Source organism: Chiloscyllium punctatum, chromosome 32 (assembly GCF_047496795.1).
Source record: "Chiloscyllium punctatum isolate Juve2018m chromosome 32, sChiPun1.3, whole genome shotgun sequence".
Classification (NCBI taxonomy): Eukaryota; Metazoa; Chordata; class Chondrichthyes; order Orectolobiformes; family Hemiscylliidae; genus Chiloscyllium; species Chiloscyllium punctatum.
Genome location: NC_092770.1, coordinates 33,694,538 through 33,719,412, shown reverse-complemented (window position 1 = coordinate 33,719,412; position 24,875 = coordinate 33,694,538). Strand labels below are relative to the sequence as shown.

Below are 24,875 nucleotides of genomic sequence, written 5' to 3'. Positions count from 1 at the left end.
TACAGGGAGAACTAGCCATTTAGATACAGAACTGGCTCAAAGGTAGAAGACAGAGGGTGGTGGTGGAGGGTTGTTTTTCAGACTGGAGACCTGTGACCAGTGGAGTGCCACAAGGATCGGTGCTGGGCCCTCTACTTTTTGTCATTTACATAAATGATTTGGATGCGAGCATAAGAGGTACAGTCAGCAAGTTTGCAGATGACACCAACATTGGAGGTGTAGTGGACAACGAAGAGGGTTATCTCAGATTACAACAGGATCTTGACCAGATGGGCCAATGGGCCGAGAAGTGGCAGATGGAGTTTAATTCAGATAAATGCGAGGTGTTGCATTTTTGGAAAACAAATCTAAGCAGGACTTATACACTTAATGGTAAGGTCCTAGGGAGTGTTGCTGAACAAAGAGACCTTGGAGTGCAGGTTCATAGCTCCTTGAAAGTGGAGTCGCAGGTAGATAGGATAGTGAAGAAGGCATTTGGTATGTTTTCCTTTATTGGTCAGAGTATTGAGTACAGGAGTTGGGAGGTCATGTTGCAGCTGTACAGGACATTGGTTAGGCCACTGTTGGAATATTGCGTGCAATTCTGGTCTCCTTCCCATTGGAGAGATGTTGTGAAATGTGAAAAGGTTCAGAAAAGATTTACAAGGATGTTGCCAGGGTTGGAGGATTTGAGCTAGAGGGAGAGGCTGAACAGGCTGGGGCTGTTTTCCCTGGAGCGTCGGAGGCTGAGGGGTGACCTTATAGAGGTTTACAAAATTGAGGGGCATGGACAGGGTAAATAGGTAAAGTCTTTTCCTTGGGGTGGGGGACTCCAGAACTAGAGGGGATAGGTTTAGGGTGAGAGGGGAAAGATATAAAAGAGACCTAAGGGGCAAATTTTTCACACAGAGGGTGGTATGTGTATGGAATAAGCTGCCAGAGGATGTGGTGGAGGCTGGTACAATTGCAACATTTAAGAGGCATTTGGATGGGTATTTGAATAGGAAGGGTTTGGAGGGATATGGGCCATGTGCTGGCAGGTGGGACTAGACTGGGTTGGGATATCTGGTCAGCATGGACGAGTTGCCCCTCATACCTTTGTAAACCTCTATGTGGTCACCCCTCAGCCTCCGACGCTCCAGGGAAAACAGCCCTAGCCCGTTCAGCCTCTCTCTGTAACTCAAATCCTCCAATGCTGGCAACATCTTTGTAAATCTTTTTTGAACCCTTTCTGGTTTCTCAACATCTTTCCTGTAGGAAGGAGACCAGAATTGCATGCAATATTCCAACAGTGGCCTAACCAATGTTGTGTACAACAACAACATGTCTTCCCAACTCCTATACTCAATGCAGGTACCCTCACAGCTTTAAAAAGTACTTGGATGAGCACCTGAACTATCATAACATCCCAGGCTCCTGGCCTTGTGTGGGTAAGTGGGATTAATTTTATGTAGCTGTGTATTTCTGGTAGTAGATACCCAATGGGCCAAAGGGCCTCTTTTGTACTGTATGACTGTAGATTTTATAAAGCATTCATTTTCCCTTTGCTCCTAATTTTCAAGTTGTCACCAGAGCCTGCCTGAGTATTTCTGGGGATTTGTGTGGTTTTTATTCTAGTGGCTCCTAGCTGTTATTTTATGAATTTTTATCAGTCTGTTACAAAGTTAATGTTGTGCTGACACCATCCATCACACTCTGTTGGTCGGATCACATTGACAACAGATGGCTTGTCCAACACTAAATGACATTGGCACCGCGATGATGGACTTTCTACAGACCATCGGCTGCTTCACACGAACAAACACTCACCTGAGCTTTTAAAAAGGGGGATTCAGAGAAGGTGAATCTAATTGTAGGGTTTGAGTCAAAATTGATTGTAGCAGAGCGGAGATATTCTAGAGAGAGAGAGAGAGAGACTCTAACAACAGCTGACACACACACACCCTGATGTTGCAAAGTCCAGGCAAAGGTGGACCCACACTTGGCCAACACGATGTGTTTTCAGAAAAGCTTCCTAATTAGCCCAGCATCACATGGGATGAAATCTTCACTGTGTAATTATTCAGTTCTGCTTCAGCGTGGCCACAGACCGAGTGAGGGGGTTGAAGTGGATCAGTACTTTTTACACACGAACCATTAAAAGTTGTTGTCCCAAACCCACCTGTGTCTGCTCTGAAGTCACCTTAGAACTCACCTCCTCAATTAAAAGGCAGATTGATTTGAAGACAGTTCTGGAGAGATTCTTGGTAATGAGGGGGCAAGAGTGAAAGCTGGGATCAGATGGGCCAATGGGCTGAGGTGTGGCAGATAGAGTTTAATTTAGATAAATGTGAGGTGCTGCATTTTGGGAATGCAAATCAGAGCAGGACTTATACACTTCAGGGTAAGGTTTTAGAGAGTGTTGCTGAACAAAGAGACCTTGGAGTGCAGGTTCATAGCTCCTTGAAAGTGGAGTCGCAGGTAGATAGGATAGTGAAGAAGGTGTTTGGTATGCTTTCCTTTATTGATTAGAGTATTGAGTACAGGAGTTGGACGGTCATGTTGCGGCTGTACAGGACATTGCTTAGGCCACTGTTGGAATATTGTGTGCAATTCTGGTCTCCTTCCTATTGGAAAGATGTTGTGAAATTTGAAAGGGTTCAGAAAAGATTTACAAGGATGTTGCCAGGGTTGGAGGATTTGAGCTATAGGGAGAGGCTGAACAGGCTGGGGCTGTTTTCCCTGGAGCGTCGGAGGCTGAGGGGTGACCTTATAGAGGTTTATAAAATCATGAGGGGCATGGATAGAGTGAATAGACAAACTCTTTTCCCTGGGGTGGGGGAGTCCAGAACTAGAGGACATAGGTTTTGGGTGAGAGGGGAAAGATATAAAAGAGACCTAAGGGGCAATGTTTTCATGCTGAGGGTGGTACGTGTATGGAATGAGCTGCCAGAGGAAGTGGTGGAGGCTGGTACAATTGCAACATTTAAAAGGCATCTGGATGGGTATATGAATAGGAAGGGTTTGGAGGGATAAGGGCCGGGTGCTGGCAGGTGGGACTAGATTGGGTTGGGATATCTGGTCGGCATGGACGGGTTGGACCGAAGGGTCTGTTTCCATTCTGTACATCTCTATGACTCTATGACTGTATTGGGGGCAGGGCCAGACAGGAATGAAGGGTCATCTGATTTGATTGAATGATGGAGTGGTCTTGAATGGTCTACTCCTGCTCCTAGTGTGTGTGCATCATCAGGTAACATGTCCTCTTAGCTAGCATTCTGCACATTGTGATACTGCCACCAGCAGGAAGAGGCTGCTTTCATCCCTGGTCAGTGAGATTGAGAATGCCATCAACTCCATTTGCCAGATTTACCCCTTGATCCTTATCAAATATAACCTCAGTCTTGAAAATGGCAAGTCGCTGTGTATATGTGGGTGTCTGTGAGAGAGAGAGAGTGTGTGTGTGTGTGTGTGTGTGTGTCTGACAGAATGAATGAGTGTGTGTGTGAGTGAATGGGTGTGTGTTTGTGAATGAGTGAGTGAATGTGTGAGTGAATGGGTGTGTGTGTGTGTGTGAATGTGTGAGTGAATGGGTGTGTGTGTGTGAAAGTGAGTGAACGGGTGTGTGTGAATGTGTGAGTGAATGGGTGTGTGTGTGTGAAAGTGAGTGAACGGGTGTGTGTGAATGTGAGTGAGTGGGTGTGAGTGTGTGGAGTGGGGGTCAGGGAGTGCCAGATTGTCCGTTGTGAAGTTTCAGAGGCTGTATCTGAAACATTAAGCTTGTCTTTCTTTTTGCTCTGGTTCCTCAGTCATTCTGCCTTGTTTTTAATCACTGTCACTGTAATATCCTGTTGCCTACAGTCCCTAGGCTTTGCTCGTGACTCCATCACCTCTTGACTGTTCCTGACAATCCACCTGCCCACTTTACCTGGAGGTTTGTGGTGAGATTTCAGAAAACCACCTCACAATTCACCATTCCAGACTGTCTTGGTCTCCATTGTAGTTTATAATTACCAAACCCCAGTAAAGTTTCACAGCCCCTCCCATATACATATGGCAAAGTCCCCAAGATAGCTCCTGATCAGGGTGGAGAGGGTATGACACATGGCCTGTGTTCCTGCAGTGCAGTTCCCCACATGTTGATTTGTAGCTACTTTAACAAGGTTTGTTACTTTTGGAACTAGGAACCTTAACATTCCTGCCTGGTATGGCAGACACTGAGAGCTTAATGACAGACAGTATGACTCTCCCCTATTCTGTGTGAAACTTGTGTTATTTATAATCGAGTGGTGCTGAAGATTTTTGTTTACGCAGCCCTTTGAGAAGCTGCAGCTACTGCAGTGGAGAGCGAACAGGGATAGATCTGAGATGCAGGTTGAATACTAAAAGAGGTGTGTCTGGCATCGGGCTTGTATTATCCTTCACTTTCACAGCTTCCTGAACAGGGTGCTACACAGCAGCCGCCCCACTGCAGCCTGCTCTCGCTCTCTCCCTCTCTCTCTCTCTCTCTCTGTCTGTGTCTGCGTGTAGCTCTGGGGTGGGGGTGGGGTGAAGGCTTTGCCTCACTGCTTCTCCTTGTAGGAGGAATATTCTACAATCCGATTTTGGATCTTGTGTTTGTCCTGTCCCGGCCTTGTCATTTTGGAAGAGCTTCGTTAGAGATATGAAGACCGACAGAGGTGGCAATCAGTCAGCCTGTCATCTCGTCCAGTCTGCCTTGTGGGAATATCACCACAACAGTGAAAGACTCTGTGATACACTCTCACTGCCCGAGTGCACATCATGTTGTTTCAACATCACTGCAGTTTCAGTGATATAACGGGGAGTGATATAAATACTCGAGTCAAGTTTTGCTTTCCCCCGGAGAGGTAGGAATAAGATCTTCGCCTGGGGATGTGGCTGTCACACGTGGATGGTCAGAATGCCAGGCTCTCACATTGCTTTCCGGGATTGTCACGATGAGGAGCTCTGTGACTCAGGTGAGCGCAAGTTGTCCATTGATCGAGGACTGACCCTCTGGCTGCAGGGAGGCAATGCTGAAGAGACAAGCGGAGACGATGCAATGGTCTTCCGATCTGTCGGTGTTTAAGAGCTGCAGTGATACACACACAGCCCCCCCACTGCACAGGCAGAGCTCTCTGACCAACTTGGGACTGCTGGGTGATGGGGGCAAGAGGCTGTCCCTTCTAAATAGGGGCTGGGCAGATGATGGGGGTGAGTGCAGTGCCAGCCCCTTCAAGGGACGCTTCAGGCCAGCTGTCTACCCACTGTCCAGGTCTCTCTCTGTCTCGGAACACTCCCTGTCCCAGTCTGGCTTCAATGTGAAGGGGGCATGCATGCCTAGGAAGTCTGGGAGCGGTGAGATAATGGGCACAACATTGAGATGCCAGCAGACTGAAGTCAAGTTCACCAATAGCTGGAAGTCCTATGATGAAATTCTTGCAGAAGAGTCCAAGATGACCAGGAGACAGAGAGCACTGAGAGACACTGGCTGCCCACGGGAGGGAGTTGCTCAGTTAGATCCCGATATTATCCTGACCATGCTGGGAGACCTGGAGCAAGTGCTTTATACAAACCTGCCTGGTGAGTTGAGCATTACTTTTAATATTTATTGCGGAAGGTAGGTATTTCCCTTCTTGTTATCTCTTTGACACCTCCTGGAACAACAGCTATCATTAATGTTGTAAATAACTCTCAGGGAAAATGATGGCCCCGTTTATGAAGAAGCGCTGCAGACAAACATGTTGGAAATTGTAAAGCGGTGTCTGAGAAAAAGGTACAAGGCTTTTGCGAGCTTCTTGGTAATTTGGGAATGGGATTCTGAGATTGCATGATCAGCCATGATCATATTAAATGGTGGAACAGGCTCGAAGGGCCGAATGGTCTACTCCTGCTCCTGTTTCTGTGTTTCTATTTGCCCGGGTGATACTTTAAAGCAACCTGCTCAGGTGGGTAATGACACCCCTCTGGAGCAGGTGGGACTTGAATACAGATCTTTGTTTAGAAGGATCAGGGGGTTTCTGATTGGACACAGAATCCTGAGAGGCTTGGATCAAGAGATCAATGGTTACAGGGAGAAGGCAGAAGAATGGAGTTGAGAAACATATCAGCCATGATGGGATGGTGGAGCAGGCACGACGGGCCGAATGGACTAATTCTGTCCCCGTGCCTTATGGTCGCACTTCTGGCCTAGACGTTAGGACACTACCGCTTTGCCACAAGAACCCTACACTTTACACTGGGAGATTGAAACAATAACTGAACCATCAAAGTCTGCTCTGCAATTGGCTGGATGTTTATTGAGAAGCTTCTCCATTGCATGGGAACCCCATTACTAACCTGCCTGAGGCACTGAGTCAAAACAAACCCCCTGCTCATTGGTGATAACAGAGAGAACCCAGAGGCAGAAGGATACACCTGTGTGGAAAGCTGTGTATCCAACATAATGAGCAATGTGAGCTCGATCAGAAATGTAATCCCCATTGTAAACCCCAAAAATATAAACACGATTAAGTCTGAAATATGCAAATAACCATCTCTTGGAGTGCTCCTTTTGAAAGACTTGGTTTATCCAGAAGGTGTGAGAGGCCTTGTGTTTCCCCCAGAAGGAGCTGGCTGCTCACACTCAATCAGGGAATTTGTTAAGAGGATGTAATTGTCTGTTATCTGCTCCCTGACGTTGTGGGATTGGGGGGTGAGGCTGGGTGCTGAGGACCTCTGTTTGTCAACATTTTCTGCCATCATTTCCCACTTCCTGATCACTCCGCCTACCCTATCCCCACTCAATCCCTCTCCCGATTACAGCAGACACGACGGGCCGAATGGACTAATTCTGTCCCCGTGCCTTATGGTCGCACTTCTGGCCTAGACGTTAGGACACTACTGCTTTGCCACAAGAACCCTACACTTTACACTGGGAGATTGAAACAATAAGTGAACCAATGATCCAGCAGCCTAAATCCCGTGAGTCATTGGGCGTTGAGGAGCTGAGAGAAGCCCAGCACAGCTCAGGTGCCTGTGGCTCAGTTTCAGGTAAAGTGCAGGCCTGCCTATTGCAAACGCTTCAGTGCAGAGCGGTCCTCAGGCCAGCCAACATCTGAGAAGCCAGCTACAAATCCCTGGTCTTCCTGATAATAGAAATAGACTTGTATTCCTCAATTGTCCTTTTTCAGAAGCATCTGAGATCATGGGTTTTCAATAATTGATACCAACTGTCAACTGTGTTGATCAAACTAAATGTCTGTCATTCAACAACAACTAGAAGAGTGAACTTAAATTCTTGTAGCATCTTTTACATTCTTGGAATATTTCCCAGCACTTCATAACCAATTGAATACGTCTGACAGTGTCAGAGAGAAGAGTGCTGTGGCCAATTAAACCACAGCAAGCTCCTACAAAAAGACCATAGATAGAAGAGTGGAATTAGGCCATTCAGCCCATTCAGTCTGCTCCATCATTCAATCATGGCTGATACGTCTCTCAGTCCCAATCTCCTGCTTCCTCCCTGTAACCCTTGACCACCTTATTAATCATAAGACCATAAGCCATAGGAGTGGAAGCAAGGCCATTCGGCCTATCAAGTTCACTCTGCCATTTAATCATGGCTGATGGATGTTTCAGTTCCATTTCCCTGCACTGTCCCCGTATCCCTTAATTCCTTGCGAGATCAAGAATTTATCAGTCACTGCCGTGAAGTCACCCAACGTCCCAGCCTCCACTGTGCTCCGTGGCAATGAATTCCACAGGCCCACCCCTCTCTGGCTGAAGAAATGTCTCCTCGTTTCTGTTCTAAATTGATACCCTCTAATTCTAAGGCTGCGCCCACGGGTGCTAGTACCCCACCTAACAGAAACAACTTTCCAACGTCCATGTATTATCTTGTAAGTTTCTATTAGATCTCCCCTCAACCTTCTAAACTCCAATGAATACAATCCCAGGATCCTCAGCCGTTCATCGTATGTTAGGCCGACCATTCCAGGGATCATCTGTGTGAATCTCTGCTGAATACGCTCCAGTGCCAGTATGTCCTTCCTGTGTCCAAAACTGGACACTGTATTCTAAATGGGGCCTAACCAGAGCTTTATAAAGTCTCCGAAGCACATCGCTGCTTTTATATTCCAACACTGTTGAGATAAATGACAACATTACATTTGCTTTTTTAGTCACAGACTCAACCTGCAGATCACCTTTAGAGAATCCTGGACTAACACTCCCAGATCCCTTTGTACTTTGGCTTTGAATTTTCTAACCATTTAAAAAATAGTCCATGCCTGTATTCTTTTTTCCAAAGTGCAAGCCCTCGCATTTGCTGACATTAAATTTAATCAGCCATTTTTTGGACCACTCTCCTAAACTGTCTAAATCTTTCTGCAGCCTCCCCACCTCCTCAGAATGACCTGCCTGTCCGCCTAACTTGGTACCATCGGTGAACTTCGTCAGAATGCCCCCTGCCCCTTCATCCAGGTCATTAATGTATAAAGTGAACTATAATCATGAGCCCATCTATCTCCATCTTAAATGCACTCAGTGACTTGGCCTCTACATCCCTTGACACAAGGGTTTCCACTGAGTCACCACCCTCTGGTTGAAGAAATTCCTCCTCATCTCAGTTCTAAAGGGTCATTCCTTCACTTTGGGGCTGTGCCCCCAGCTCCTAGTCTCTCCTCCTGGTGAAAGCATCTTCTCCTCTCCACTGTATTCCAGCCTCTCAGTATTCTCTAAGTTTCAATCAGATCCCCCCTCATAGAGTCAAAGAGATGTACAGCACGGTAACAGACCCTTCGGCCTATCTATGCCAACCAGATATCCTCACCTAATCTAGTCCCATTTGCCAGCACTTGGCCCATATCTCTCTAAACCCTTCCTATTCACGTACCCATCCAGATGCCTTTTAAATGCTGTAATTGTGTCAGCCTCCACCATTTCCTCTGGCAGCTCATTCCACACACGCACCACCCTCTGTATGTAAAAGCTGCCCCTTTGGTCTCCGTTATATCTATCCCCTCTCACCCTAAACCTATGCCCTCGAATTCCTTCCTTGGATTGGGATATCAAACTGCTCATATATGGTTCAAAATGTGGTCTGACCACAGCCTTATACAGTCTCAGCAATACATCCCCGCTCTTGTATTCTAGCCTTCCTGAAATGAATGCTAACATTGCATTTGCCTTCCTAACTGCCAACTGAACCTGCATGTTAATGTTAAGAGAATCCTGAACTAGAACTCTCAAGTCCCTTTGTGTTTCAGAATTTCAAATCCTTTCACCATTTATAAAATAGTCTGTGCCTCTATTCAGATAGGTAAAAACAATGACTGCAGATGCTGGAAACCAGATTCTGGATTAGTGGTGCTGGAAGAGCACAGCAGTTCAGGCAGCATCCAAGGAGCAGTGAAATCGACGTTTCAGGCAAAAGCCCTTCATCAGGAATGATTCCTGATGAAGTGCTTTTGCCTGAAACGTCGATTTTACTCCTCTATAGCTTTATAATTTCCCACATTGTATTCCATCTGCCACTTCTTTATTCACTCTCCCAGCCTGTCCAAGTCCTTCTGCAGTTCTCCCAGCTTCCTCAACACAGCTTGTCAATCCACCTAGCATCGTGTCATCTGCAAACTAAGCAATCCTGCCCTCAGTTCCTTCATCCAGAAGGAATGTATAATGTGAATAGCTGATCCAATATGGACCCTGCAGAACTCGACTGGTCACTGGCTGGGATCCTGAAAAGGCCCCCTTTATCCCTACTCTCTGCCTTCTGCCAGTCAGCCAATCCTTTATCTATGCCAGTAGCTTGTCCCTAACACCGCGGCTCTTATTTTATTTAGCAGCCTCATGTGTGGCAACTTGTCAATGGCCTTCTGGAAGTAGATGATGTCCACTGGCTCTCCTTTATTGGACTTGCTCATTGCCTCCACAAAGCAGTGAGATAAATAGCCAGAGGGTGAATTTGCTTCATAACCTCTCCTGCTCTAACCTCAGTGCAGATCTGATTGGAATGAGTGCTGCTGTTGATCTCCAGAATCCTGTCCTCTCTCCTGTAAGAGTTAGATCAGGTGAGGAGTTTGGGAGTATTGACACTCCCTCTTCTCGTACCCATGAGTGGTCTGATGCAAATTTCAGTGGAACCTAAATGAGATGTCAGAGGATTCAAATCCTCTAATTGTTGCAACTTGATTGCAGATTTCAGGCAAAACACAACAGTCTTTCAGGGTGTGGACATAGCAAGAGGTTGATTAATTTATTAGGGCTGGTCTTATTGAAGAACAGAGCAGGCTCAATGACCTGTTCCTGGTTTCTATGTTCTGAATGTAATCTACCCCTTCCCTTCTATGCAAGGGACGTTCAGAATTAGGTGGAGGCAATGGCCCAGTGTTATTATCACCGGACTGTTAGTCCAGAGAGCTAGATAACTGAGACCCTGGTTTGAATCCTACTATGGCAGATGGTGAAATTTGAATTCACTGATAGTCTGGAATTCAGAGTCTAATGATGGCCATGATTATTGGGGAAAATAAAATGATCGAGTTCACTAATGTCCTTTAAGGAATGAAACTGTCATCTTTACATGTGTCTCCAGACCATGGAATCCCAACAGTGTGCAGCAGGCCATTCAGCCCAACTGGTCCACACTGACCCTCTGAAGAGCATCCCACCCAGAACTATCCCCCTACATTTCCCATGGCTAAACCACCTGACCTGTACATTCTTGGACTGTGGGAGGAAACCGGAGCACCCGGAGGAAATCCACGCAGACACGGGGAGAATGTGCAAACTCCACACAGACAGTTGCCTGAGGCTGGAATTGAACCCGGGTCCCTGGCTCTGTGAGACAGCAGTGCTAACCACTCAGCCTCCAAGCTGTGATTGACTCTGAGGATGGGCAATAAATGCTGGCCTACCGAGTGACACCCTCGTCCCATGAATGAATAAACAAAGCTAAACAACATCTAGAGATTCTTTTGGTTTTGTCCTAGCTTAGTTCTCCTGGTGGAATATTGTATCCAATCCTCATTGTGTTTTTGGGATCCAGTCAGTGAACAGTTTTGAGTGGGAGATCCCTGGCCCTCGCTCAGTGAAGCAAAGACAGAAATCAGACTTTGTTGGGTCCACTCAGCTCCAAGGGAGGGCAAGGGTGACCTGTCCAATTGTAACTGGCTACCAGCCTGAAACTCCAGTTGGTGGGAAGGGTTAAACTCTGCTTTCTGGTCCATCCCAGTGACAGGTTGTGCTGTAGCTTATTAATACCCGAGGGTGTCCTTCAGCTTACAGCACATCAGTGAATCCTCATCATTTACAAACAACAATCAGCACAGGAATATTTAAAGAGAAAGGTAATTATATGAAAATAGCTAATAAATTGGGAAGTTTCTAGGGATTAGTAACTGTAACTGATTCAACTTATCACCAGATTTATAGACCCTTTACTGTCATTTTTAAAGACGACTGTTCTGTGAAGTGTTTGTGTTGGGTACTTTATGTACAGACAACTCTTGTAAAATCCACAAGGAACAGGCCATTCAGCCCATTGATCCTCTTGGCATTGAGTGATATCCTGGTAAAGCCCAGATTCATTCAGCATGCTCGGCACGGTGGTTCAGTGGTTAGTACTGCTGCCTCACAGCACCAGAGTCCCAGGTTCAGTTTCAGCCTCGGGCGACTGTCTGTGTGGAGTTTGCACGTTCTCCCTGTGTCTGCGTGGGTTTCCTCCCACAGTCCAAAGATGTGCAGGTCAGGTGAATTGGCCATGCTAAATTGTACATCGTGTTAGGTGCATTAGTCAGAGGGAAATGGGTCTGGGTGGGTTACTCTTTGGAGGGTCAGTGTGGACTGGTTGGGCCGAAGGGCCCGTTTCCACACTGTGGGGAATCTAAAAAAAAAGCTCAGTTCTATATTCTTTGGGCCAGTTAAACAACAAAAGGTTCGAATTAACTCTCAGCCTCAACAGCCCTTCGAGGGATTGAGTTTCAAATTTGTAATCCCCTTTTCTGAAGTTATCCTCAAACCTCATTTTAAAGTCCTGCCCATTTGTTCCAGGCTTTACTTGCCCCCATCCCCCACCACTCCAACTACCACTACCCCCCCCACCCCATCCCAACTTCCAGCCCCAACTATCTCCCATCCCTAGTCTACCTTCCCCACCCCACCCCCATCAACACACCACCCCACTCGCAACCACCTCCCACCCTCAGTCCATCTCCCAACCCCAACCCCCACCCCCAATCCGAACCACTCCAACCCCCATCCACCACTGCACACCTACCACTCTACCTCCACCCTCACCCCCAACCACCTCCGACCCCCACTCTACCCTCACCCCAAACTAACACTTCACCCAAATCCCTCACCACTCCAACCCCCAAAGCCCACCACTCCACCCCCATCATCTCCCACCTCCATGTCACCTCCCACCCCCCAAATAAGAGTCATATCAGACTAGAAATGGTCTGTCCCAACAGAAGCTGCCAGATGTTTTGAGTATCTTATCCCCACAGTGAGGGGAGGTGATGCCCTAGTGGTATTGCTAATGCTCTGTGGATCTGAGTGTGAATCCTGTCATGGCAGATGGTGGAATTTGAATTCAATAAAAAATCTGAAATTCAGAGTCTAGCAATGACCATAGTTCCATCTTTGTTGGGAAACCCCATCTGGGTCACTAATGTCCTTTAGGGAAGGAAACTGCCATCCTTACCTGGTCTGGCCTACACTGGACTCCAGACCCACAGCAATGGGGTTGACTCTAAACTGCACCCTGGGATGAGAAGTGAATGCTGGCCTAAAAACAACAGTTTAACAAAAATGTGCTGGTTATATATAGCATGAGACCAGAAGACCATAAGACGTAGGAGCAGAAATTAGGCCATTCAGCCCATTAAGTCTGCTCCGCAATTCAATCATGGTTGAGACGTTTCTCAACATCGTTTTCCTACCTTCTCCCTGTAACCTTTGAACCCCTTAACAATCAAGGAACTCTCTATCTCAGCCTTAAATATACTCAATGACCTGGCCCCCACAGCCTTCTGTGGCAGTGAATCCCACAGGTTCCCCACTCTCTGGCTGAAGAAGTTTTTCCTTATCTCTGTTCTAAAAGGTCTTCCCTTTCCTCTAAGGCTGGGTTCTCAGGTTGTAGTCCCTCCAAATGGAAACATCTTCCCAATGTCCACTCTCTCCAAGCCATTCAGAATTCAGGTAAGTTTCAATGGAGTGTAGACCCAGAATCCTCAAACTTTCCTCATATGTTAAGCCTTGCATTCTCGGGAACCTTTCTGGATCCAGTCCAGGGCCAGTACATCCTTCCTAAGATATGGGGCCCAAAACTGCACACAATATTCAAAATGTGGTCTGACCAGAGCTTTATAAAGTCTCAGAAGTACATCCCTGCTTTCATATTCTAGTCCTTATGAAATAAATGCCAACATTGTGTTTGCCTTCCTAACTACTGACTCAACCTGGACTAGAACTTCCAAGTCCCTTTACACTTCAGATTTCTGAATATTCCCCTCATTTCTTCCTACCAAAGTGCAAGACCTCACACTTTCCCATGTTGTACTCTATCTCGCACTTCTGTGCCCCCTCTCCTAACTTGTCCACACCCTTCTGCAGCTTCCCCACCTCCTCAATGCTACCTGCCTTTCCCTTCCCTTTGTATTGTCTGCAAACTTAGCCAGAATGCCCTCAGTTCCTTCATCAAGTTTGCTAATGTATAAAGTGAAAAGTTGTGGTCCCAACACTGAGCCTTGTGGAACACCACTTGTCGCTGGCTGCCATCCTGAGAAGGACCCTTTTATCGGGGAGAAAGTGAGGACTGCAGATGCTGGAGATCAGAGCTGAAAATGTGTTACTGGAAAAGCGCAGCAGGTCAGGCAGCATCCAAGGAACAGGAGAATCGACGTTTCGGGCATCAGCCCTTCTTCAGGAATTCCTGAAGAATTTTCAGCAAGGACCCTTTTATCCCCACTCAGGAACATTAACCCAGGGCCTGGTGAGAAACTACCACCGTCAGCATTGGGGTCAAACCTGAACTGTTGGCATCACAGTCTAACCAGCTGGGTGAACCAACCCTCAGCAGTGACAATAAATTACTCCATTTACAGGGTTATGAATGTTTGGAATTCCCTGTCCCAGGGAGTTATGGACACACCATTGTTATAATTATTCAGGGAATGAGTGGATGGAGTGCAACAAAGGTTTACCACACTGATCCCTGAGGGGGTATAACTGACATATGAAGAGGGACTGGATTGGTTAGGATTATATTTTTTTCTTTTCTTTTATATATTTTATCTTTTTTTCTGAGGAAATTCTAAATTCCCTCTGTTTGTATAATTTCTGTTCTCTTACCCCTGCATTACCGCCTAACTGCGGTAGTGCTTATTTTTCCCCAGCACTCATATCGTGTGTGTGCAGGTACAGGATACAGTGAGGAACAGCAGGTGATTAAATCTTTATTTATATTCCACCACCAGGAAGATAGGAAACACCCGAGTGGCCAGTGACAAGCAGTCCCCTTCACATCAAAGGGCAATGCTGTGTGATCAAAACAGTGAAGGGGAGGGTAGGGATTAAATCAAAATAGAGTTGGAGGGGGAAATAATGCACTCCACTCCCTGCGGCGCCCACCTCTCCCTGAACAACTCCAGGGTGTTGGTGGACACTGCGTGCTCCTTCTCCAAGGACACCCGGGCTTGGACGTAGCTGCGGAGGAGGTTAGGATTATATTCACTGGAGTTTAGAAGAATGAGATCGCATACAAACAGGACCAGACATTGTAAAGGCAGGAAGAATGTTCTCAATGACCAGGGAGCCTAAACCCAGGGGTCACAGTCTGAAGATACAGGGTGGGCCATTGAGAACTGAGATGAGGAGAAATGTTTTTCACCCAGAAAGTGGGAAGCCTGTGGAATTCTGTCACAGAAAGTGGTTGAGGACAAAACATGGAATATTTTCAAGAAAGAGTTAGATGTAGTTCTTAGAGCTAAAGGGATCAAAGGGTTTGGGGAGAAACTGGGTACAGGGGACTGAGTTGGAAGATTAGTTATGATCATATTGAATGGTGGAGCAGGCTCAAAGGGCCGATTTTCGCTATAACGCGATTGATGAATTGGGGACGCAGTTTCTTAAGCGCAAACTTTTAAAACCTATGTTGACTGTAATGTGATTACATCAGCAACATGTTGAGTGCTGTTTCTAAGGTGGGGTTTTTTGATAATGTGGGGTTGCACAAGAACGCTGCTATTGCATTATAGGAGAACGACCTGGACTCCTGCTCCAGATTTTGATGTTTCTATATTTCATGACTGGGATAGAAATTGTTACATCTCTCAAGGAATCAGATGAGATATGAATAGGCTGGGAAGGTGGGACTGAGGCCATCCATTTGCAATGATCTTATAGAATGGTGCAGGCTTGAGGGGCCGAAAGGTCTTTGGTAGCTACTATTTCTTGTGTTCTAATGATCATTAAGGACATCAACTTGAGCCTGTATCTGAGAGGGACAGAGAATGGTTGAGATTTGTTTTGATTCTTGGAGCAATCCCTATCCCATGATAGAGATTTCCCTCCAATCCAGCTCAGCAGAACAAAACCATTAAGGAAGGAGGTTTGTCTTTGAGGTGCTTGTGCAGCACTTCCATGGAACATCAGAGAGGCCCTGAATGAGAGTGAGCACCTTGTAGCTGTTACAGCCCGCAATCTGCTCTGGCACCGAGTACATTAAAGTCAGGGAGAAAGATCCCCCACAGACTGAACTACACAAAAAAAAACACGATCCCGGGCTCTCACTGACAACAATTGGCATTGGAAACTGTTCCTGGGGCCAATACCTGTGTCTTTAGGTATCGCTTGGGCAGAGAGGGTATCGAGTTTAGATTCTAGTCCTCCGAGCTTTCACATTTAATTTGTAAATCTTCAAATTCAAAGGATCAGTGGGGCCTGCACAGCGAGGATTTCTTTTTTGTATTAGTATTTTGAACAATTCTGTTACTGTTGGCATTAATGTTTTTATGATTGACTTTGATGTACCTTTTCCTGAATTCCTGGGTCCTCCTTTGATTAGGTGATACTGATTGGACACCTCAGTTGAACGACTGCCTTTTTATTATCATCACTACCAGCTTGAGGAAGGTATCTTCGATGGACACTTATTTTTTTTTTGTCCAGCAGCACCCAACGCCCATTATCAATGTTATCATCCACTAACTTGGCCATTTGTAATAAAATGATAATTAAGCTGTTTGTGAGTTCCCTTTAAATGTCAAAATGGGCTCCACTTTTGTCTCTGCCCCTCCCCCCCCCTCCGGGTTGTGATGGTCAGGAGAGATGTTTGGAAGGACCTGAGAATAAGACTTGGAGCCTCTTGTCACAACATTAATTGAGAAATTTAAATTCCTGCCTGGGAAAAGTCTGGTTGTGGTAGAGTTGGAGGAGGTGGTGGTTCTACTCATACAGTCAGAGAGTTCTATAGCAGAGAAAAAGACCCTTCAGCCCATTGTATCCACAAAATCAACCTCCTGACTATTCTAATCCCATTTTCCTGCACTTGGCTCATTCCTGATGAAGGGCTTATGCTCGAAACGTCGATTCTCCTGCTCCTCGGATGCTGCCTGACCTGCTGCGCTTTTCCAGAACCACACTCTCGATTTTTCCCCAGCACCTGCAGTCCTCACTTTCTCCATAGCCCTGTGTGCCCTTGATATTGCAACTACACATCTAAATCCTTTGTCAATGTGATGGGGGTTTCTGCCTCCCCCATCCTTACAGGCAGGGAGTTCCAGATTCCCACTACCCTATGGGGGAAAATATTTCCCCCTTACATTCCTCGAAATCTCTGCCCCTTCCCTTAAATCTATATAGCCAGGCATTGATCCCTCACCAAGGGGTGAAGTCTCTTCCTGTTCACCTTGTCTATGCCCTTCATTATTTTAAACATCTCAATCACGTCCCCTCTCAATCTCCTCTGCTCTATGAAACAGTGGAATTGACCATTCCCCTCAATATTACTAAGCTCCAATGATAGAGTTGTTGAGGTGGAAGTTCCCTGAAAACCGCTGTCCTACCCTGTCCCTCTGAATGCCAACGCAGCAGGCACTGGGTAAAGGGTCAGAGCAAGCTGGAGGGGACTGAGTAGCCAACTCGTGTTGCTATGTTGTTGTTGCAGGGAGCCACAGTATCCTGCTCCTTGTTAAAATTGCAGTGTGTGCGATTGTACAATGGAGTTTTCTTGAATCCAGATTTGTTAATTTATTTTTGGAAACTCTTGGGTCAGCAGCTTCAATCCTCAAACCGGGGAATGAAGAAATATGACTTAACTCTTCAATGCTTCTCAAGTGCTGAGGAAAGAATTTCAGCTGTCAGAGCTATCCCTGGATGTGTTATAGACCTTCCTCCTGATGTACAAGTGCTGTTGTTACACAGCCACTCCTGGAAACAGATTGGCCCCCGGTAAGATCTCACAAAACACCCAACAAGACAAGGGGTCAATCAGGCTGAGGGAGGACACTCTGGAAGAGTCTTTACAGAAATATCTTACTGTTTCACTATGACGGCTAATGTGTCATGCGCATGTGAGGAATATGTCCAGCTCTCTTCCTGTTGCACTTCCCCTGGTTTGTCCGCATGTTGTTTCAGTAAAGGATGTGGGAGGTGTGATTCCCCAGGGTCAGGGGAGCTATAAAGTTTCAAATCTTAGTTTCTTAATTCAGTGGATATGGGGCTCGCTAGATGGGCCAGCATTGATTTCCTGTTCCTATCCTCTGGATGGGGTAGTGCTGAGCTGCCTTCTGGAACAGTGCGGAGTATTCCATCACACTCCTGACCTGTGCCTTGTCAATGGTGGACAGGCTTTAGGGAGTCAGGAGGGGAGTTACTCACCAGAGTATTCCTAACCTCTGACCTGCTCTTGTAGCCACTGTGTTTATATGGATTATCCAGTTGAATTTCTGGTCAGTAGTAACTCTCAGGTTGTTGATATTAGGGGATTCAGTGATGGTAACACCAATGAATGTTAAGTGGTAATAGTTATCTTATTGGAGATTAGAATTTTATTTTGGAGGTTAGAATTAGATTTAACTGTCATGTGTACTCGAGTATAGGAATGCATGAATACATACAAGTGTAGAGAGTCACCACTCTCTGGTAACACCTTGGTTACAAAATCAGAACTTTTTAAAAAAGCAGAAAAAAAGTCAAAAGATAAGAAAAACACCCAGATCTTAAAGTCGAAGTCTTACCTTAATAAAGGTGGTGAGATGGTCATTTTCTGGCATTTGTGTGGTGTGAATATTACTTGTGACTTGTCAGCCCTGGATGTTGTCCAGATCTTGTTGCATTTGAGCACGGACTGAGGAATTGTGAATGGTGCTGAACATTTTGCAATCATCAGCAAACATCCCCACTCCTGACCTTATGATGGAGGGAAGGTCATTGATGAAGCAGCTGAAGATGGTTGGGCCTAGGACACTACCCTGAGGAACTCCTGCAGAGATGTCCTGGAGCTGAGATGACTGACCTCCAACAACCACAACCATCTTCCTATGTGCCAGGTATAACTCCAACCACTGGAGAGTTTGCCCCCTGATACCCATTAATTCCAGTTTTGCCAGGGCTCCTTGATGCCACACTCGGTTGAATGCAGCCTTGATGTCAGGGACTGTCCCTCTCCCCTCCCCTCTGGAATCCAGCTCTTTTGTCCATGTTTGACCCAAGGCTGTAATGAGGTCAGGAGCTGAGTGGCCCTGGGGGGATCCCAAACTGGGCGTCACTGAGCAGGTTATTGCTGAGCAGGTGCTGCTTGATAGCTCTCTTACTGACACCGTCCATCACTTTACTGAGGATCGAGAGGAGACTGATGGGATGGGAATTGGCCGGGTTGGGTTTGCTCTCCTGTTTGTGGACAGGACTAACCTGGGCAAAATTCCACATTGTCTGGTAGTTAACATTGTGTAACTGTACCGGAACAGAAAGTTCTAGAGTCTTTGGTACTAATTATCAAATTTTTTAGGTCCTAGAATCTTTGCCTAATTTCCATAAGGGATGAGGTGCCCCCAAGTTTACAGTGTCAGTGAGGGAGGATTCATGGGTATTGTCACACATCCCCCCACCCCCGCCGTTTTGAAAGAATTAGTGAAATGTTGTAATTTGGAATACATTACCTGAGGAAGTGGTGGTAATGTATTCAGCATTAAAGTTTGAAATGAGAGTGATCCTAGTGAATGGCAGATCAGGCTTGAGGGGCTGAATGGCCTACTCCAGGTCCTATTTCTTTTGGATTAATATTTACAAAGAGAAAGGTAATTGTGGGGTCCTGGGAAGGCATTAATGGAATAACTCTTTCAAACAGTCCATAAGACTTGTATACATTGTTAGTTTCTGATAGTTACTGTTTATGTTCAACAATAAATTGCATTAATATAGCGCTGTTAGCATAATAAAGCATCCCAAGACACTTCCACTTATCAAACAAAATCTGATGCTAACCTACACAAGGAAATACACAAGGATGCAGAACTGGGCTGAGAGATGGCAGATGGAGTTCAACCTGGATAAATGCAAAGTGATGTATTTTGGAAGGTCGAACTCGAATGCTGAATATAGGATTAAAGACAGGATTCTTGGCAGTGTGGAGGAACAGAGGGATCTTGGTGTTCAAGTACATAGATTCCTCAAAGTTGCTACCAAAGTGGATAGGGCTGTTAAGAAAGCATATGGTGTTTTGGCTTTCATTAACAGGGGGATCGAGTTTAAGAGCCGCAAGGTTTTGCTGCAGCTCTACAAGTCCCTGGTGAGACCACACTTGGAATATTGTGTCCAGTTCTGGTCACCCTAAAAAATATGTGGAGGCTTTGGAGAGGGTGCAAAGAAGGTTTACCAGGATGCTGCCTGGACGGGAGGGCTTGCCTTATGAAGAGAGTTTGACTAAGCTCAGACTTTTTTCTCTGGAGAGAAGGAGGAAGAGAGGAGACCTGATCGAGGTATACAAGGTAATGAGAGGAGTGGATAGGGTCAATAGCCAGAGACCTTTCCCCTAGGGCAGGATTGACTGGGATGAGGGGGTCATAGTTTTAAGATATTAGGAGGAAGGTATAAAGGAGACGTCAGAGGGAGGTTCTTTACGCAGAGAGTTGTGAATCCATGGAATGTGTTACCAGTGGTGGTGGTGGTGGAAGCAGAGTCATTAGGGACAGTTAAGTGATTGCTGAACATGGACATGGATAGCAGTGAGTTGAGGGGTGTGTAGGTTAGGTTATTTTGTTTTGGATTAAGATTAATCCTCAGCACAATATTGTGGACCGAAGGGCCTGTTCTGTGCTGTACTTTTCTATGTTCGATGATAGATGGTCCAAAATTAGCACAAAGAGATTCAAACTGGATGTGGGGGGAGCTTGAAGGATTGTGGGCCTTGGGGAGATGACAGAGACAGAGAGGGATGTAGCCTTGGAAGGATTTGAAAACAACGATGATAAATTGTGAAGATATTGTTTATGCAGGACCCGGAGTAATTCAGCAAGCACAGGGGCAATGGTGGAATCCCACTTGGTGGGAGGTCACGAGCAGCTGGGTTTTGGATGATCTCAATGTAAAATAAACTCCGAGTGAACTATTTATTTAATGTCAATGTTATATTAAAAACACATGGTGATGCGAGGTTCTGGGGGCTCACTGTGTTTCCTCTTGTTCGCTGTTCCAGGTGAAGATCCAGAAACTAGGAGAATGAGGACGGTGAAGAACATTGCTGACCTCCGGCAAAACCTGGAAGAGACAATGTCGAGTCTGCGCGGGACCCAGATAAGCCATAGGTATTCAGCTGAGTCTGAGTCTGTATTTCAAGACCCAGGCTGCTTCTTTACGCTGATGATATCACCCGGGTTATCAAGATTAGACTGTCACAATAAAACTCAGTTTGCAATGAAAGATTCTGTGCCCCTCGATAGCCCTTATACTGTTTCAGTGTCGGAGTCTAATACATGAGAATCGTGCAGAGAGTCACCAACAGAACATGTCCAGATGAGAATGAGGCAGTCTGGAACCTCCAGCATTAGATAGCACCCTGTATGTTCCCTATGTAACATCAACAGTGACAGGCTCACTCATCAAAGCTATCAGACTCAATAACCAGACGGACTATTCACACCTTCCACTCAATGGTTATGAGGCTCAGGGTGAGTAAGCTGCAAGGTTTGACCTGCTGTAACCAGATGGGGTTCATTAAACTGCTCCATATGGAAAAGGCTATTTTCCCAACATTACCCTCGCCTCCCCCTTTAACCATGTTGTCCTATCCACCCGACATTCACTCCACTACATCCCTCTGACCTCACCACATGGAGCATGACAATCCCGGCTTCTCCAGTCTGGACAGGTCTGCGAATTTCCACATCTCAGCTAATATTCCAGGGACTCTCCTGCACCCTCTCCATGTCCTTAACATCCTTCCGGAAAATCTGGTGCCCAAAATTAGAACACAGAGGCACATTATGCTTTCTCACAACTTCTTCCTACACAACCCCAATTTTAACCTGGTTCCAGAATGAGTTAGAATTTTGTCTCTTTATGATCCAAGGATCCTTTAGAAACAACTTTTATAACATTCTAGACCTCTCTGTTCCTACGATTCATTCATGCGTACTTTTCATTTTATATTGTCTTCCCTTGTTCTTTCTGAATCTCCCTGCTATTTGCAACATGGTGGAATGTGGACTGGGAACTAGTCAATATATATTATTAAATCAATGTTTTGATATTCTTTCTAAAGGAGAAAGTGGGGACTGCAGATGCTGGAGATCAGAGTCAAAAAGGGTGGTGTTGGAAAGGCACAGCAGGTCAGGCAGCATCCGAGGAGCAGGATTCCTGATGAAGGTCTTATGCTGTTTGGATACTGCCTGATCTGCTGTGCTTTTCCAACAACATACTTTTCGACTCTATCCTCTCTAAAGCCCAATTCTAAAAGTTGGTCTAGTTAATTGTACTCAGACCCCCGTGGAAGGATAGAGACCAAATTCACAACGTCAACATATGAACATCTCTCAAACAACACAGAGAATGCTGGAGAAACTCAGCAGGTCTGTGCAGAGAGAAGCAGAATTAATGTTTCGAGAGCAGTATGAGACTTCAGAGAAGAAACTGGAAATATTGATCTATTTCACTCTCCACAGACACAGCCAGACTAGAATATAGAACATTCCAGTGCAGTACATGCCCTTCAGCGCTCAATGTTGCGCCGACCTGTGGAACCAATCTGAAGCTCATCTATCCTACACTATTCCATTCTCGTCCATATGCCTGTCAATGAATTCACATGCCCTTAAAGTTGGCGAGTCTACCACTGTTGGCCAGAAGTGCATTCCATGCTCCAACTACTCTCTGAGTAAAGAAACTACCTCTGACATCTGTCCTATGTCTATCACCCCTCAATTTAAAGCTATGTCCCCTTATGCTAGCCATCACTATCTGAGGAAAAGGGCTCTCCCTGTCCACCCTATCTAACCCTCTGATTATCTTATACGTCTCTATTAAGTCACCTCTCAACCTTCTTCTCTCTAACGAAAACAGCCTCAAGTCCCTCAGCCTTTCCTTGTAAGACCTTCCCTCCATACCAGGCAACATCCTAGTAAATCTCCTCTTCACCCTTTCCAAAGCTTCTACATCCTTCCTGTAATGTGGTGACCAGAACTGTACACAATACTCCAAGTGCAGCCGCACCAGAGTTTTGTACAGCTGCAGCATGACCTCATGGCTCCGAAACTCAATCCCTCTATTAATAAAAGCTAAAACACTGTATGCCTTCTTAACAACCCCATCAACCTGGGTGGCAACTTTCAGGGATCTATGTACAGGGACACAGAGATCTCTCTGCTCATTTATACTACCAAAAATCTTACCATTAGCCCAGTACTCTTTATTTCTGTTGCTCCTTGCAAAGTGAATCACCTCACACTTTTCCACATTAAACTCCATTTGCCACCTCTCAGCCTAGTTCTGCAGCTTATCTATGTCCCTCTGTAACCTACAAGATCCTTCTGTACTATCAACAACTCTACTGACCTTAATATCATCACAAATTTACTAACCCATCCTTCCATGCCCTCATCCAGGTCATTTATAAAATTGACAAACAGTGGTGGACCCAAAACAGATCCTTACGGTACACCACTTGTAACTGAACTCCAGAATGAACATTTCCCATCAACTGCCACCCTCTGTCTTCTTTCAGCTAGCCAATTTATGATCCAAACCACTAAATCACCCTCAATACCACGCCTCTGTATTTTGTGCAATAGCCTACCATGGGGAACCTTATCAAACACCTTACTGAAATCCATATACACCACATCAACTGCTTTACCCTCATCCACCTGTTTGGTCACCTCCCCAAAGAACTCAATAAGGATTGTGAGGCATGGTCTACCCTTCACAAAACCATGTTGACTATCCCTAATCAACTTATTCCTTTCTAGATGATTGTAAATCCTATTTCTTATAACCCTTTTCAACACTTTACCCACAACCGAAGTAAGGCTCACCGGTATATAATTACCAGGGTTGTCTCTACTCCCCTTCTTGAATAAGAGAACAACATTTGCTATCCTCCAGTCTTCTGGCACTATTCCTGTAGACAATGACAACATAAAGATCAAAGCCAAAGGCGTGGCAATCTCCTCCCTGGCTTCTCAGGGAATCCTAGGATAGATCCCATCTGGCCCAGGGGACTTATCTATTTTCACACTCCAGCTATTTCTTTGTGTTTCAGATTTCCAACATCGACAGTATTTTGCTTGTTTTTATAAGCATTTCTGTTGGTTGGGAACCATTAACACTAGGAATAAAAACTCCCAGAATATTGATTTATTTTTGAGATGGGTTGACACAGACCCACTAGGCTGAATGGCCTCCAATCTGTACTGTTGTATGTTTCGATGATCAGATACTGAAGTGCTCTTTGCTTTGGCAGCACGCTGGAGACAACATTCGATAGCACCGTCACCACGGAGATCAATGGGCGCTCCATGGCCGCAGTGACCAGCAGACCATCTGCCATGTCCTGGAGGCTTGGCCAGTCCAGCCCACGGTTGCAAGCTGGTGATGCCCCATCCCTGGGCACTGGCTACCCTCCCCGACCTAACCCTAGTCGTTACATCCACCCCGATGGCTCACGCTACGTATACACTGCACCCCTCCGAAGGACAGCGGGGTCAAGGGCCGGCAATAACTCGCAGCTGGACATCTCTGAGAAAGGAAGCTCTGAGCTTGACATGACACCCACCGATGTGGATGTGACCGGTTACATGAGCGACGGTGACTTACTGGGAAAGAACATAAGGAGCGATGACATCGGCAGTGGGTGAGTGACTCTGCACGGCTCAGCTTTGTGTTGCTGATGGCACTGTGTTCCAGAATGTTCTAGAACTGATGTCAACTGACCCCTGAGTGACAGTATTATGGTTCCCACTGCAGGGACTCCAGCGCAGTACTGTGGGAGTGCTGCACTGTTCGGGGGGAGATGTCTTCTACATAACCATTAAACTGAGGCTTCCTCGGCCTTCTCAGGGGAACATGACCAATCACATGGCTTTATTTTTGGGTGGGAAATTTGGGAGGGGGCTTCTCGGTTAATATATCATAATCGTATTGTTGTTTCTGGAATCCAGCTCTTTTGTCCATGTTTGACCCAAGGCTATAATGGGGTCAGGAGCTGAGTGACCCTGGGGGGATCCCAAACTGGGCGTCACTGAGCAGGTTATTGCTGAGCAGGTGCTGCTTGATAGCTCTGTTACTGACACCGTCCATCACTTTACTGAGGATGGAGAGTAGACTGAGTGGGCAGGAATTGGCCTTGTTGTCAGGGGCACAAATCTTCAGTCCTATTGCCGGAATGTTGTTAGGGCCAATAGCCTTTGCAGCATCCAGTGTCTCAAACCATTTTTTGA

General features: G+C 46.0%; 1 protein-coding gene across 15 annotated transcripts in view; it reads left to right on the top strand.

Moving 5' to 3' along the window:
• Positions 1–24,875, top strand: part of nav3 (neuron navigator 3) — a 927,909-nt gene that overhangs the window by 707,209 nt on the left and 195,825 nt on the right. For 14 of the 15 annotated variants that reach the window (XM_072552054.1, XM_072552051.1, XM_072552053.1 and 11 more), the window contains 2 exons: positions 20,639–20,747; positions 23,900–24,289. In XM_072552054.1, the coding sequence (XP_072408155.1) occupies positions 20,639–20,747; positions 23,900–24,289 (499 nt within the window). Of the gene's footprint in view, positions 1–4,543; positions 5,542–20,638; positions 20,748–23,899; positions 24,290–24,875 lie in introns of those variants that run through there. The other variant, XM_072552061.1, reaches the window with a different exon arrangement.